A 16,772-nucleotide genomic window follows, 5' to 3' on the forward strand; every position below is an offset into this window, starting at 1 on the left:
TGTGAGCAGAAAATCCCTACTCAGCTATTCTGTTCTCTCCTTTTCATATCACTCCCTTGCCTCACCCGTGTTTGCCTTTTGCAAGGTGGCCCAGGGCGAGCCTATAAAGGCCCGGCCTAAGGGCTTGGGGCCAGTGGCACCATGGCAGCTGTGAGGGACACGGCGCTGCTGGCCTGGATCCTCTTCTTCGGGGGCACGGCGCTGGTGGCCACAGGTAAACACTGCGGCTACAGCCCCTCGGGTCCTGGAGGGCGAGAGGGCACCTGCAGCTGCCTCCCGGGGCCACCCGAGAGCAGGGCTCAAACCCTGGGCTGAGCTGGGCTCAAACCCTGGGCAGGGATGGGCACAACCCCTGGGCAGAGATGGGCACAAACCATGGGCAGGGATGGGCACAAACCCTGGGCAGAGATGGGCTCAAACCCTGGGCAGGAATGGGCACAAACCCTGGGCAGGAATGGGCACAAACATTGGGCAGAGATGGGCACAAACCATGGGCAGAGATGGGCACAAACCATGGGCAGGGATGGGCACAAACCATGGGCAGGGATGGGCACACAAACTGAGCTGCAGTAACAAAAATTCTTTTCAATTTTTAATCTGATTTCAGTCATTTGTCTTACTTGCCTTCTTTGCAAATAGCAAAATCAAATCCCTGTCCCAAAATCTTGCCTGCTGAGGCCAAACAGCCACAGTACCACAGCTGTAATTTGATGTTTGAACTTTCACACAGATCTTAAAATGAGTCTTGCTTAAATGTTAACAGGATTTGTTTGTGCCAGACTATTTTAGGTATGTTAGAAGCTTTTTCTTTTGGCTGTACATACTATCAAGGGTCTGGAATATATTTTCTCTATTATTGTCTTTTCTTAAATGAGAGCAACCTATCAGGGTTTTATGTAACAACCCAGAGCAAAAGAAAACATGAAGATCTATATGCAACCACTAAAGTGTGTGTGGTAAGACAATACAAATTACATACCTGAAGGAGATGTACATACAGACCAATCAAAATGAAGGCTGAAATAATGTCAACCACAATGATTTAATAAAAGGTATCATAAAGGTGCGTTAGAATAAATTAGTAAATCAAAAATTTAAATGAGTAAACACTAATAATCAAATTAGTAACATAAAAGAGTTAAATAAAATAGCAGATTAGAACAGTGTACTGTTAAATCTGATGAGAGTTTGTTGAAGCTTTACATATAAAAACGACTTGTTTCAGTGAACAAAAGGTGCATATTTAAGTAGCAAATCTAGCAATTGCTTACAAACGGAGCAATGATGTGATTTTGTGCTGCTGTCCCACAGAAGAACCAGAAGCGGAGACCAAATATGGGAGAGTCCGAGGCTACCAATTCACAGTGGACACAGCTGAGAGGACTGTAAATGTCTTTTTGGGACTTCCTTTTGCTAAGCCTCCGCTTGGATCCCTGAGGTTTTCTGAACCCCAGCCACCTGAGCCATGGGAAGGTGTCAGAGATGCCACTTCCTACCCACCAATGTAAGGCAATGATCAAAGCACTGAACCTTTCATGATGTTATACTCTGTGCACTTCCACGGCACTGATGTGCACACAGGGCCATCCATGAAGACAGATTCCTTGGTGCCCTCTCGTTGCACCTGCAGCTGTTCCAGTGGATGCATTTCTAAAGACACTCTGTGAGCTGCTCTCTTTACCAAAAGCTGCTCTTTCACATGCATCAGTGATGAATTGAGATGGAGCAGCCCTTTGCAGACAATGCTCTGGCTTGGGAGCACTTGGCCTTCACTTACCAGTCACTATAAACCTTTGGAGCAGAGACAGAAGGAAGCTGAGGAAAGGTTGGAATACAACATTAGGGGGAAAATGCTGAATCAAGAGCTTAAGAGGGCCATAAGAAATGCACAGCAATCCTAACCTACCTTGTAAATGTCTCACTCCTGTTGTCCTACTGCCCTTGTTCTGTGACTCAAGCTTAATATCTACCATTGCAACATAAAAAGCTATTGGAGATGTGAAATTATTAATTTATATTTTCATATATATTTCACATACCAATCTACAAATGTGTTCACATACCAATCTAGATCAGTTTCTGGTTGGCACTTTGTTGTGGAAGTGCAAAAGAGCTTCTCTTCACAGCTTACTGGTTTTAGTGAATTCTCTTGCTTGTAACTTTTTTCATTTATTCAGGTGTCTACAGGACCAAGTACAAGGACAGTATTTTTCAGACATGATTACCAACAGAAAAGAGAAAGTTCCTCTGCAAGTGTCTGAGGATTGCCTGTACCTAAATGTGTACACCCCCGTTTCTACAGGAAAACAGGAGAAGCTGCCTGTAAGCAAAATCCTTAGAACACCTTGAGCAAAATTATCTGACAGCAAACAATCAGCCTGTGCCATGAGCAGACGTGCAGGGGCACTTTTGTAATGATGATCAACTTCCATGCTTTGCCCCAGCAAATATGAGCTGAAATTGAAAAGAGACACCAAATCCTATTTTACAAGTAAAAATGTACTGGCATTTTAGCTAAGCAGTGCTTGATTTAATCTAAATGATCTGTCCAAGGTCACAGGGCACTGACACAGTGTAGGCACTTAACAAAATCAGTGCCATTTTGTAGACCTGCAGGCCTTAGATTTGAAAGATTTCTGCAATATGTGAAATGTAATCTGAAAGAAGTAGGAGTGAAATAGCACAAAATATTCTATCTTGGGCTAAATTTAGCTTTGATCACCGGGGGCTCTTACCTGTGCTGGGTTGATCCTGTTTTTCTCTTCCCAGGTCTTAGTATGGATCCATGGAGGTGGATTAGTTTTTGGAGCAGCTTCATCATATGATGGCTCAGCAATAGCAGCCTTTGACAACGTGGTGGTTGTAACAATTCAGTACAGACTAGGTATTGCTGGATATTTTAGGTAAGTTGGTCGATCTCAGCTTTTCCAAAGTGATTTCCAAAAGGATGTGTGCAAAGCCTTTGTAAAGGGAAGTGCAGAAGAACTTGCTTATGCAAAGAAACATTTCTGAACTGCGCCTGCAAGCGTTGGGGATAATTTCCAGTCCCAAGGCAGCTTCCAGATCTGTTCTTGTGGGGCTGCTGCTCCAGTCTCAGGGCTTCCCGAGCCATTCATTTGTCAGTTCTGTAGAGAAGCTCTGTGTAGAGAATGGCAGATGATTGCTCACACCACAGATTGTATTTTCCTCTTTGCTTGCATTGAGCATTTGAACAAAGCTGTTCTGTCCCTGCAGCACTGGTGATGAGCATGCCCGAGGTAACTGGGGATATTTAGACCAAGTAGCGGCTCTTCGGTGGATTCAGGAGAATATCATGCATTTTGGAGGAGATCCAGGATCTGTCACCATCTTTGGAGAATCTGCAGGAGGAATCAGTGTTTCTGCTCTTGTAAGTTCACAGTAATATGGAATTTTCATTACTTGGAAGATAAAACCCCCTCCCATCCATTTTCAGTATCTGCATGAGAAGTCAGTGAGAGAAAAGGGACGGTGACACATCCCCTGGGTCTTTGATACAACAACGAGGCAGCAGTACAGCAATACAGATTTTGAATGATAAAAAGGTGCCATTTTCATACTCAAAGGTTGTAGTTAAGTAACAGCATGTTATCACTCAGCTGCTGAACTGGATTCTGCTTGGTTTGGGTTTTTGTTTTTTTTTTTTTTTTTCAATGAAAAAAACCCTGAAAGTCTAATCTCCTGTGAAAAGTCCTTTAAGAGGAGTTGTGGACTCGCCCATTTTCTGTTTGCTTTGACAGCCACTTGTGCAAAGTGATGGAGGTGAACAGTCCTGGTAGCTGATGCAGGCCTGCAGTTTGTGACCCAGTGATTGTGTAAAATCTTTACTCCAGCACAGAGCACGCTGGCGGTGACGCTCTCCTTCTCCAGTCCCTCCCACTTTGGTACAGATCACACAGCCCAGCCAGGCTTCATTGTACATGGCAGGCAAATCCCTGTTTCCTCTGGCCAAAAGCTCTTTCCTGCCCTTCTGCAGCAGAGCCAGACTACCTTGGGCACGTTCCATCTGTGCCTGCCTTGCAGTGTGGTGCCAGGAAGCGTTGGAAGCAAAGTGCAGAGGGAGGGGAAAGGCACTGAACTCCTCATCCCTGCGAGCGCTGCCAAAGCACTTTGCACAGCTGGACTATGGTCAGAGGCTACACAAGGACACTCTTACCACATGGGCTTTCAAAATGCTCCATATGGCCACTGCTGATACTGAAATCCAAAATCCCTGGCTAGAACACAGTGCTTGTCATGCTTCTTCTTGCTTTTTCACAGGTCTTATCTCCCCTGGCCAAGGGCTTGTTCCACAAGGCCATTTCAGAGAGTGGCACTGCAACCCTGGGCTTGTTCACTGACCAGCCTAAGGAGGATGCACAAGTGGGTATTCGTGGTAATTTTAATTCTTTTTCCAGGTAGTTCTGCATATCTTAAATTGTTCAGTCCAAAACATAGAAACATGGTTTCTTTCTTGTGAATCAAAGCAGTCACTAAAGACAGTATTTCTGTGTGCAAACAGTACATGTCTAATGATGTGTTGCTTTTCAAATCCCCAACTATCCTCAAAGAGAAAAGAATGAAATGCAAATGAAAAATGTAACATGTAGTGTCTTCAAGAATAAACAATTTACACCTTTTGGCTGGAAAATTGTATCAGATTCTCAATACTCTTCTCTTCCCTCCTGTTTGATGCCTGTAGTGTGCCAATAAACAAGTAATTTTTTTTTTTTTTTTTTAATTTGAGAAGTACAGGCTTCCACCCCTTTCTTTTTTCTTCAACTACAAGAAACAATTTCCAGAAGCTGGAAGCTGGGATATAAGAGATAGCTCTCTGTAATGACAGCTCTTGCTGCAGCCAAAAACACATCACCAAGAGTGGCAGAATGTGCTCTCTGTTACCCTGCAGATGGTTTATTCTCTAACTCCTTTATGTCACCCAGCCTTCTCAGCCCAGCCTGTTATTTACCAGAATGGTGCTAGAATATTTCTGTATCAAAAAACCTGAAGGAAGAGGTTTTCCCCTTCTGCCCAGCCCGTGGTGTGAAGGACTGTGAGGCCTTCCAGTGCCCTCCCTCTGGAGCTGGGACAAGCCGGGCTCCAGCAACCTTTGCCTGCTCCTGCTGGACTCGCTGTCTCCTATTGCCAGACACAGGAAATATGTCCAAAACTGTTTGCTCTTGCTGCTTGCAGAAAATTGCTGCTGCCTCTGGCTGTGAAAAATCCAGTTCAGCTGCAATGGTTGAATGCTTGAGAGGAAAAACAGAAGAAGAACTACTACAGATAACGCTGAAAATGGTAGGTGAAAGGATACTTCTTGCATTTAAATGACACCTCAGTCTTTTTCATCCCAGAGAATATTCTTTGTGGGCTGTAATATTAGGAGAACTTGGTGTGGATGTAAAATGTGACTTTCTTGATTTTTCAGGACATGACAGCACTGCAGGTCTGCAATGACACCTCGCCTGAAAAGTGCAAACAGGTTCCTGCCCTTCCATTCTGCATGCACTTGGAATTACCTGTGGTTTGCTGTTGCGCTCTACCGGGGCAAGGAAAAGAAAATGGCACAGATGATTCTGCAGAACCTGAAAATCAAATCATATATTATGTCCTACTTAAAAGTTCTTATCACAATGCTTATGTTCCTTTGAAATTTCAATACAGAAGCGGTTTTTACCCACTGTTCCACTCATCCTTGGCCATATTGAACTAAGAAAAGATGTAAATTCAACATAATGACTTCTGCTTCACAAACATTAGAAATATCTTCACAAAGTCTTCTGCCTAGTGCAGAAAACCAGTCACAAAAGTATTTAACATGGTTTGGATAATATTATTAGTTGCATTTTCATTTGGCTTCTCTTTGGAACTGCAGTAAAAATCTGAACTTCTTTAAGAAGCAAATTGAATGTTTTAATGAAGCTTTCTTTTCCTTTTTTCTCTTTTTGTTCAGGATTTCTTTTTCATCAGTGCATGTGTAGATGGTGTGTTTTTTCCAAAAAGTCCCACGGAATTACTATCTGAAAAATCAATCAATGAAGTCCCATACATAATAGGAGTAAATAACTGTGAATTTGGATGGGTTCTTCCTATGGTAAGAGAATGAAAATGTTGTTATTTAAACATCATTTTGTAAAGAGAGGCTGTTTTATTAAATCTGATTCTCTGCATCACACAGATAATGAAATATCCTCCTTTTGTGGATGGTTTGGATGAAGATGTTGCACGTCAAGTTTTACAGAGCAACTTAGCAATATTCATTAAGGTAAGAGACCAGTTTCAAAATAATCCAGTGTTGCTGCTCCGCTGGTCTGGCTGCTATTAGCCCTGGAGGGACACATTCCACAGGGAAAAGCCATTGTGCTGGACAGCTCCCTGAATTGGGGCAGAAATGGGCACAGTAGTGCTGCATTCCTGTTACCTGTAGTGACTGGAAATACTCTCTGCATTTCCAGCCTAAATGCCCCTCTTCTTAAAAAGGAGTTCAGTGGCAATCCAGGAGTGATGCAGGTACCTAAAGACAGGTCTCCTGGGATGTTTTAGATAGCCCCAGGCTATGCAAGACGTGCAGAGTACCAGCACATACAGGTGTGGCAGGAGACCTATGGGACACGACCTCCTAAAGCAGCAGCAGGGCACTGCAAAGGAAAGCCCGAGAGGTTTGTGGTGCACTGACACCTTTGTTCAGGTTTCTTGAGGTTTTGCTTCCCTGTAATTTACAAATCTCTTGGCTTTGTGGTGCCTTTGTGCTCTCTGGAAACTGCTACGTAGAGAAATAGAGATTAAGAGGCAAGAATTAAGGACTCTAGAAGCAGGACCACTACTTGCAAGGATCATTCAATGACACAAACCTCCACCATGAACTTGGACATGCAGAGCCCAGGCTTGTTCTGAACGGGAGAAATTATGGTCATCTACAACAATCAATGGATTTTATGAAATCCAGCAGGATTTCTGTGCTGTTATGAAGAGAGAACAATCAGCATCACTGACTGCTGTTTATCTGAAGGTGGTTGATCCTTTGATCTTGCATCCCTCTTTTCCCTGAGATCACCCGTATCCACAGCTGCGTAACTCCAGTCCTGAGCTCCGAGCCACACTCTGACACAGCTGAGGATTTTCTCTGAAAGCTGTTGCTTGGGGATTTGCCAGGGATGTGCAGATGCCACACTCACTCACTGCGGTTACTCCTTATAATACTCATCATCATTACAAGTGCATTTCATTGCTGTTTCAGGGCCTTACATCTGAAGTTGTTGACAGAGTGTACAAGGAGTACATGGGGGATGCAGAAAGCCCTGCTCAGGTCCGAGATGGCCTCCTGGATGCAATGGGAGATGTCTACTTTGTCATCTCAGCTGTGGAAGTGGCCAGATACCACAGAGGTAACCCAGCAGCTTCAGAACAGCTGTAGAACTCTATCTGGGGCTGGTTTGCCCAGTGTGCAGCACTTTTCACTATCCAGGGAACTGGTAGCGTTTTCATTTAACCAAAACGGTTTTTCATGGAAGTGTATCATCTCTGGAGCAGGTATTTTCAGCTCTCAAGCCAGCACTTTTCTGTATCCTCTAGATGCCGGCAACCCAGTCTACTTTTATGAATTCCAACATCGATCGAGTTCACTGGAAGGTGTGGTACCAGAGTTTGTAAAAGCAGATCATGGAGCTGAGATTGCCTTTGTCTTTGGAAAGCCATTCTTAGCGGGTGATGTACCCATGCTTACTCCTTATTCCTTTTAGAACCTCATTAGTACTCATGTCAATTACTGCAGGGCTTTAGAACAGAATTTCTCTCTTTGAAGCATTATAAACAATAAATTTATATAAGCATAACTTCTATATCATAAGCATTAGAATGAGCATAAACATTTTCTGTCTTCAGTAGTAGATACTTGCAATTGATATAGCTGATACTATTTTCTTTCTAATGTGTCTGTTTCATCTCTCCCTTTGCAGGAGGTGCTACAACAGAAGAAAATAAACTGAGCAGAACTGTTATGAGATACTGGACCAACTTTGCTAAAAACGGGTGAGAATCACAATGCTAATTACAGCTCAAGTTTAGTCTCCGCTGCCCAGAACATACTTACCTGCCTGAGGCAGTACTTATATGGTGGTTCCTAGAAAGTTGGCAGAACTTAAGTTAAATATTGAAGCAATTTCTCTTCTTAATGGTCTTTTCAAAGAACCTGCAGACACGAGGAAATAAAAAAACTAAGAGCAGTTACTCCATCTGCAATGGAGTTTTAGATCTAAAATTAATGGCAACTCTTACACTTTTGCTGTTCCACTGACGAGCATTTTCATCAAATACTGTCCATTTATTCAGGTACCAGAATCACATCATCTGGGCTCATCTGCTGGTTTTCTGAAATGCTCTGAACCTGAGCAGTCAGAGAGCAATGGATTGGCAGAGAGCTAACTTTTCCTTCTATTATTTCCAGAAATCCCAACGGAGAGGGCTTGGTCCATTGGCCCCTGTATGACCTGGAGGAAAAATACCTGGGAATAGACCTGGAGCAAAAGGCAGCAGAGAAACTGAAAGAACACAGAATAGAGTTTTGGGCACAGCTCATGAAACAAAGCGAGACTGGAAGGAAAAAACACACAGATTTATAAGAGCTGTGGAGGGTACAGTTTCCTTTTAAAACCCAATGGAAAGTCAAACAAACTGAGTTTCTCAGGATACAAAGTAAAAATCACCTTCAGACTCACTGTTGTGTAATCTGTTGTCCTAATCACAGTGAAGGGAGAGAAACAAGGGGCATTTGGAATGTTTGTCAGACTGAAAATCACTATTTGATGAAGCAAGCAGAAGACGACCCCCACAATGTTTCCAGGTCCAGACAGACCATGGTACCTACTCAGGGCATATCAAAACTGAATAATTATGTGGGAACGGGCAAATGAGTTGAAATCTGTAAGAAATAATCTATACAGAACATACCATAAGTGTCAGACTATTTTATATGCTTATTCCCTTCTTCTTTCAATTGGAGCATGGTCAGTTGCCTTCCCAGAGACTCTTTCTGCTTTCTTTAACTGGAAATAGCCTGAAGGCAGCAGAGCATCCATCAAATTACTTCTGCATGTTGTTGGCTCAGCACCACCAGGGAGAAGATCTGCTGACATGCAGAGTGTGCACCCCCAGCCTCCCACAGCTGGGGAATGGGTCAGGGCACACAGGGAGGGAAGTGGCTTTTTTGCCAAGTTACATGGCAAGCGGCATACAGAGGAACAATGTGGGAATCCAGGAGAGCTCTCCTCATGACCATGAACAAACCAACAGCCCTACTCCAACCACCCCTTTAACTGGTGCCCAGCTCCCACATCCCACAGCACCCAAGGGGCTCTCACAGGGACAGCCCAAGCTCCTGCTGCAGGTGTTGACCCTTTGTAGGTGTCTTCTTCTTCTTCCTCGCCTCTGGCTTCACTTGCTTTTGCACACCTGTGGATCTCAAGCAGTGTCATCTGCACTACCCTGGCCACCCCCTTTTGTGCATTTTCCATAACTTGTGAAAAACACCAGTTGTGGCAATTAGTAACATTGCAGCAACCATACTGCCAGTTCTGTCACACATTTCTTACCCCTTCCCTTGTCTTGTTCTGACACAGCCTTTGTGTCCATTAGTGGTGTGTTTGTTGGATCAATGTGTCTGTCCCTGTACATTCACAAAAATCATTATCCTAACAAGACGGAAGAAATGCTGTGTCTTTGGGAATGCAAAGCCATAAGTGTAACTCCTGGGTAGAAGGGAGGTCTCTTATTAGGCACACATGATAACAAAGTAGTTTCTGACTGTGTGAGAGGAAGTGTTCTGTCCATCTCTGGATTTCAAACCCCAAATATAAAGACTGGTACACTGTCAAAGAGCTGAGAAAGGAATAACACCATGGCCACAGTGAATAGGCTACGTTTAAAGAGCAGATACTTCCATTATGTTCCAAACCTCATTTTATTTCATGGCTTTAGTATTCATGGTCACTTGGTTCAGATGCCCAGCTGCACCTATAGTTGAAGAAATTGTTAGCACTATATTTACTGATACTATTCAGCAAGCACTGCTGCTGTTCTGTTTTTCACATTCCGTCAAAAAAAGCCTTAATCTTTTTTTGAAGTTTATTTCTCTTGTCCATAATTACTATGATTGCCTTTCCAAGGTGGTCACCAAGTATGTTTGTTCTGTGCCAGTCCTGCTTCTCAGATCATCTTGTTGCTAAGTGCGAAATACGTAAACTTTAATTGAGCTAGGATGTTCTTTGCTGTCTGATCTTTGTAACTTGCAAACCAACAAGGAGGGAGATTTAATCTGCGAAACAGAGCGGCCAACAAGCTCTAGGTGATGTCCAGCTGTTAGAAACACAAATTCCTGGCCAGCAGAATTGCCCTGTTGAGGTTTGGTGCTGGACGTGTTCCAATGATCTCAGCCCTGGGAGGTTAACAAAGCTCGGGGAGAAGGATTTCCACCGATACTCGAGGAATGCAGAATTCAGGGGCCACGGGGACATTTGGCAGAACCCCCAGATAAGGAAGAAACAAATCTAGGCAACTCAGCAACTCTGTGGAATCAGCTCCGAGTGGGTAAAGGGGAATTCCGGCAGGGGCAGGTCAGGAGCACCAGCTCCTGGAGCAGCCCTCAGGAAAGCACCGAGCCAAAGGAGGAGAAAGGGAGAGCGTGGCAGCAATTAGCAGGAGGAGCGAGAGACTCATTAACCAACAGAAGAGAGAATACTAATTAATGAGGGAACCACGTACCTTGTAACCAATGCACATTCCTATCTTTGTTTGCTAAAAGGTGTAAAGAGTGGAAAGTTTTGCCGGTCGTGCTGCTCGCTTCGTGGATTTCCCGTCCAGTGCCTTTGAGCGCAGAGGTGTGGATGAATCAGTGCCGGGACTCCGGCAGGGAAGGGCCGGTTCGGGGCCAGCCCCGCGTCTCCCGCCCGGGGCTCTGCGCCTCGCCCCTGCCGGGCCGGGAGCGGGGACGGAGCCGCCGTGAGGGGAACGCCCGGCCCGCGGGCGCGCGCGGCGGGTCGGGCGAGCGCGCGCACGGCGGGTTAGGCGCGCGCACGCAGGCGCGCGCGTCGGGGCCATGGCGGGCGGGCCGCCCGTGCTGCTGGGGCTGCGCGACGCCGCCATGGCGGGGCCGGGCCCGGCCGGGCCGCTCCCGGCGTGGGCCACCAACAAGCTGGGCGGCACCGCGGTAGGGCCGGGGCGGGCCGGGGCTGGCGGGGCCCGGCCGGGGCGGGGGGCGGCCCCGGCCGGGCCTGAGCGGGGTTGTCGGTGTTGCAGGACTGGGTGCCGGCCGTGCGGGCGGGCCCGCCGCGGTGCGCGCGGTGCGGGCGGGCGCTGCTGCTGCTGGTGCAGGTGTACTGCCCGCTGGAGCGCGGCCCCGCGCACCGCGCCCTCCACGTGTTCGCCTGCGCCGCGCCGCGCTGCCCGGGAGCCGCCCGCAGGTGAGCGCGGGGCGCGTCGCTTACCGCTATTGTTGTTGTTCCTGCCGCTGGTCAGTTGTCCCCTCACCCTGTGTTTCTCTTTGCCCGGCACATGGAAGCTGGAAGGTGCTGCGCTCCCACTACTCGCAGGCCCAGGACAAACACACCCGAGCTCTCGGCGCCCAACAGGTACAGCTCAGCTCTGCCCGCCCGGCTGGGCCGGGGCTGCAGCGGGGACGCTCTGCCCCGGAGCCGCAGCTCAGCCGAATGAGTGGCACACCTTGCCTCTCCTCGTTTAAATAACTGTGACCTTCCTCCGGAAGCTGCACTCAGTTGATGGTTTCCAGTCACGTTCTGTGGCTGTGTGGAGAAGTCGTGGGCACGGAGTTTTTGTCACTGCGCTACGCTGTTTACTATAAGACAGTTAAATAGTATTTAAGCTACTGTTTGTGATCTATGCCAGGCTGGTTTTAAAGGGGATATTGCAGTCTGGCTGTATGGCCAAAACTGATACTTAATATTTTAGTTAGTTCAGCTGACGAAACTTTATTTTTCAACTTCAGGTGGATTGGGCTATACTGTTTAGGTTTGGATCTTTAACCTGTTTTCATTGTCTTCTGTTTTAAATTGATGTCTTTAAATTTAACACAAGCTTTTGAATTAATGTGACTCATTAATATACTTGTGAGGAAAAACGACCTGTTGGCTAAAGCAGGTTGGAAGAGTAGAGTGGCGCCAAACAAGTGGAGGTGGGCAGGGAGGGTTTATTCAGTTGGTGCATTTGCAATGTGGAATCTTGGCCTGCGGTAAATGGGCTTTTACTGTGGTAAAATGATGGTGGTGTTATTATTATTTCCTTGTGTGTTCTGCCCTTTGGGTGCAGAATTCCTGTTGAGTGCAGTAAGCTGCTTCAGCTGGAGCTGCCCCCGCAGCTGGCAGGGGCTGTGCCACAGCCAGGGCATGGCAGCAGGAGCCACAAGGGCCACTCAAAGGGCTGATGAATTCCTGCTCAGATTCTCCTGTGTGAGGTGTTTTTGCCATAACTGCTGGTGTGGGAAGGAAACGTGGGTGTGTTGGGAAGTACCATGGTGAGGAGAGTAGGTGAGTAACATTGAGCTTTAGGTTAAGGTCTGAGTCTTCCCATCTGTGAGAAGCTGTATTTGAAGTGCATCAGGGTGGCAGACCTTGGATGATCTCTTCCTCTTTTTTATTTGATTCTCAGAAACAAGAATCAAACTTTGCTGCAAAGGACTGGTGTGAAGATGCAGATGACTGGGGAGCCTGTGATGGAGCAGAGGCTCCTACATGTGCTTCCCTTGAGCTGCTTGGCCTAAAGGAAGCTGTGAGCAGTGAGGTGGAGTGTGCATCCCAGCTCCAGCAGCTCCACCTGTCAGAGCCTGCCCATGGCCCGGGTGCCCAGGACAGCCATCCTGCAGCCAGTGAGGACATGGTGATGGCAGTGGCTGGTTCAGCTCCTGTGTTTCAGCCCTTCTACATTAATGTTGTGGATGAGGAAGACTACATGGGTTTCCTTGATACAGATCATGCAGATAAGCTACTGAAGGAGTATCAGCAGAGAGAGTGTGTTGACTTGGAACAGATGATGTCAGAAAGGTGAGAACAGGTCTGGATTTCATGGTGAAACAGAAGGAATTGTGTGTTTTCCTGTCTGCTGACTGAGAATCTAAATGGGCCTCTCACTAAACCTGAATGATGTTGTCTGGAAGCTCCTTTAGGAACCGTTGGGGTGCTGTGCAGGAAGGACAGAAGAGTGTGCCCAGAGCTGCCAAATCTGCAGTTATTCAAAGATGGTTTCAGCTCAGCTGTTTCTGAGGGACTGAGCAGTGTTCATGGGCTCCAGGTGGTGCAATGGACGGTTAATCTCTGATACAAGATCTGTGCCAAATAGCATGACTTTATATCGTGACATTTCACCCTTTTTTCTTTACAGGGCTAAAGCTTTTCTTACATTTCAGTTGCATTTTAGGGAGTTTAATTTTTTAGGCATTTTGGCTAGAGAGCTGGCTGAGTGCAAGACACCTGAAGGTTTAGTAAAGGTTGCCTGAAGAACAGTTGTTGAGCGTGGTTACTGAAAATATTTTCCTAGTAAAATATTTAACTTAGGGGGTCACAGTGAGGACTTTCAGCCACTTGTGCCTGGATTGTGGACAGCATTGAATTTGTTTCTAGCTAAAGCTGCTGTCAGCTGCGGAATCTGCATAGAAGGCTTCTCAGCAGTGGTGGTCCTGCTGATTTTGGATGACCTTTATAAAACTGTAGGACTTTAACTATGCTCGATTCAAAATTGAAAAAGACAACATCATAATTATAAAGGCACAGAAATGTTTGAGAAGTTATTATGGTTTTTGATGGAATACAGCAGGTATCTGGCGGATTTGAGTCCCATGTGATAGTTGCAAACACTGTTAGTAATTGTAAGTCACCAGAAACCAAAGAACTAGTAGCAAAATGTTCACTTGCAATCTCTAACAGGAATTTTCTCTTAGCTTGTATATATTTTTTTCATGTATTTAGGATAATTTGTGTTTATAGTAACTATTTCTTATTTAAAACATTTATGTCATATTGAAAACCTTACTGGACAGTTTGTTTCTTGTTTTCATACAGTTATGCACGTGAAGATGGTAATGAAAAATACGAGAAGAGTGAAGTCAAAAACTGGGACCATACATTCCATAAATTCATGAAAAGAATATCTGTATGTCCTGAACAGATTCTAAGGTATGTTGATAATCTGGTTGTAACAGGGAGATACAAATCATTGGCATGGATGGTTGATACATCAAAATAAATTCTTTAATTGGAAATATGTCTTTGAAACCTCACTGAAATCCAGGCACAGAGGTTTCCAAGACACAGTGTTGAGGTGTAAGTGTAACACAGTGGTATGCTTTTTTGATACATTTCCAAGGCTATCTGCACCTCTGTAATTTTGTGATCTATTTGGAATTTCTAATGTCTGTCCTGCAAGGAATTTCTTATTTTAAAGCCCCAGGGCTGCAGGTCATTGTGGCTCAGCACTCAGCAGTCTTCAGGTCTTGTAAATCTGCTGGTTTTCCTAGAGCAGAAGCAGGTGTAACCTCAGAGTAGCTGCTCTTCCTGAGAGAGGAGTTAATTCTGGATGGGAGTATAGCAAAGAGTAAATCATAAGTCATTCATAGTACCAGAAAATACAGGTTTTAATGGATCACACCAACTGTTCCAGGGGGTCCATTGCTGCCTGTCTGGTCAGGCTGTCTCAGTGCAGTGACAGGGCTTTTATTCACCAATTTTCTGGTACTAGGTGGAACTAACTGGGCCCTTTTTGATGAGGAGTTAAAAGTCCGAGTGGCTGCTTAGACAGAAAAGAAACATGAGAAACTTTCATTAATTGTCAAAGGTTATACAGGAGATTTTCTCAAGCAGAGTGCAAGTAGCATTTTCAGACAGCTTTTCACTGGATCTGTCACTTTGCAGTATTGTGCTCTTTTGAATTTGCCATTCCTCTAAAATATCAGCTTTGGTGCTCCCTGGGCTGTCCCTGGTTACAGTCTTTCCCTGGCCTCCCTTTGCCCTCCCTGGGGACTCTCAGTGTGCTCTTAGACTCCCATTTCCCCTGCCTGCAGAGCACAGAATCTCCTGCTTGGCAGTCAGTGGAAACCATCCTTGGTCTTTGTTTCTTGCTGGCTGTGAAGCTCTGATAGCTCTTACAAATTAACCATCACTTCTGAGCCATGGCTACAGTGGTTTTGGGACCAATTTGGTGTTAAATCTTGTTTAATTTTATCTTTTATTGCTACCGTTTAGGATTCCATTTTTCAGGAAAGTGTAGTTTACTTAATGAAATTATTCTGGTACAGCATATTTTGGAGGTGTCCATTCAAAGCATTTGTCTCCTCTAAATCCAGCTCTTTCCTTAAGATTTTCCAAGCATTAACCTACCAAGTTAACCTACCCTCCCTGTCTTTATTTTTTGGTTCATGACTCCTTTGAAGCTTCTGACTCACAACCATGTTTTTTACTTGAAGCAGGTTCAGATATTTCAGCAACTCCTGAACACTGTTGCCGACACGTAAGATTTCCTATCAAATTTAGATATTTTAAAAGTGATAATTTCTTCCTCCCTGTCTTCTCTCAGATACTCTTGGGGTGGCCAGCCTTTATTCATCACATGTCCTCCAGCCAACCTGGACCAGGCTATTCCAGCCTGCAGTACCTGTGGAAGCAGCAGAGTGTTTGAGTTCCAGCTGATGCCCACACTGGTCAGCATGCTCCAGAGTGACTCAGGTGCTTGGCTTGCCTGAATCAATATTTCTAACAGTCTCCTTTTTGGGAAAGTGCAGTGAACTGCAATTTGAGTTGTTTCCAGCTACCCACACGTGCTTAACCACAGTTCAAAGAATCTGCTGTCTCCATTACAGATTTCAGTGACCAAAGGGAGAATTCTTCTTCATGGAGACTCTCTGATTACAGCTTGAGTTGTTTACTAGTGAACTTTAATAACTGCAGTAGGGATAATTCCATGGCCATGGGAGTATTTGTCTTTATTGCCTCTTAAAGGAGGCCTTGAAAGATAATAAATGCTGTGAGATAAGATTGCAGACACTTAAAAATCCCTTTGAAAATTCTGATTGGCCTTTAAAATGTTTAACGTTAGAAAATGCTGTGTACAGAGGAGACTGAATTAATTTGTGCAAAGACTGAAGTCTAGTGGTAAGCACTAATCCCTGATTATGTCACTTTTCATACCCTTATGTACCTGTGTTGCTTTGTTTTTAGATCTGTCAGTGGAATTTGGAACTGTTATAGTTTACACATGTGAGAGAAGCTGTTGGCCGACAAATCATCAAACTCCTCTTGAAGAATTTCTTTTTGTACAAGAAGACCCAGATCAGAGATTTTTTAAATAAATTGTATTTCTCTGTGTAGATCAAAAGTCTGGGGTGTTTTGGTTTCTTTTACTACTAGTGTGTAATTACATAACAGAATTTTCCTCAGATGCGGTAAAAAATTAAATTTGTTTGATGTCATTGTGCTTATTTCCAAGAATAACTGATTGAAAGATAGTAGCATGCCTCTGAAATGTGGTGGCAAAATTTGCATACTTTGGTTACACATGGAAACTGAAGTGTAGAGATTGTTTCACAGCTCTAGTTACTCTTAGCGTTTGGGAAAGAAATAAAGGAGAAAACCTTTCCTATATACTATTAGTATCCATTAGCCACTTAGAATGCAGTTTTTAGAGTTCTCCCTTAGCAGTGGAGAACTAACTGCCAGCCTGATTTTAGAAAGCAATTCTGCTTTGATTTGTCCTCAGATTGGAAATCAGGAGGGGAGTGGCTG

General features: G+C 44.9%; 2 protein-coding genes across 2 annotated transcripts; both read left to right on the plus strand.

Annotated features, from left to right (window-relative positions):
* Nucleotides 1-108: 108 nt before the first annotated feature.
* Nucleotides 109-8,710, plus strand: LOC128793796 (fatty acyl-CoA hydrolase precursor, medium chain-like). The gene is made up of 14 exons (XM_053953211.1): nucleotides 109-214; nucleotides 1,312-1,504; nucleotides 2,178-2,322; nucleotides 2,770-2,903; nucleotides 3,235-3,388; nucleotides 4,279-4,380; nucleotides 5,191-5,295; nucleotides 5,426-5,479; nucleotides 5,951-6,091; nucleotides 6,176-6,262; nucleotides 7,235-7,382; nucleotides 7,570-7,701; nucleotides 7,953-8,025; nucleotides 8,441-8,710. Exons 1-14 carry the CDS (start codon nucleotides 142-144, stop codon nucleotides 8,613-8,615), a joined length of 1,716 nt encoding a protein of 571 aa, XP_053809186.1. The 5' UTR covers nucleotides 109-141; the 3' UTR covers nucleotides 8,616-8,710.
* Nucleotides 8,711-11,086: 2,376 nt separating this feature from the next.
* Nucleotides 11,087-16,365, plus strand: PDCD2L (programmed cell death 2 like). The gene is made up of 7 exons (XM_053953213.1): nucleotides 11,087-11,197; nucleotides 11,287-11,450; nucleotides 11,549-11,618; nucleotides 12,652-13,043; nucleotides 14,058-14,171; nucleotides 15,568-15,716; nucleotides 16,209-16,365. The coding sequence occupies exons 1-7, from the start codon at nucleotides 11,087-11,089 to the stop codon at nucleotides 16,337-16,339; spliced, it is 1,131 nt and encodes a 376-aa protein (XP_053809188.1). The 3' UTR covers nucleotides 16,340-16,365.
* Nucleotides 16,366-16,772: the final 407 nt, after the last annotated feature.

Source organism: Vidua chalybeata, chromosome 11, assembly GCF_026979565.1.
Source record: "Vidua chalybeata isolate OUT-0048 chromosome 11, bVidCha1 merged haplotype, whole genome shotgun sequence".
Classification (NCBI taxonomy): domain Eukaryota; kingdom Metazoa; phylum Chordata; class Aves; order Passeriformes; family Viduidae; genus Vidua; species Vidua chalybeata.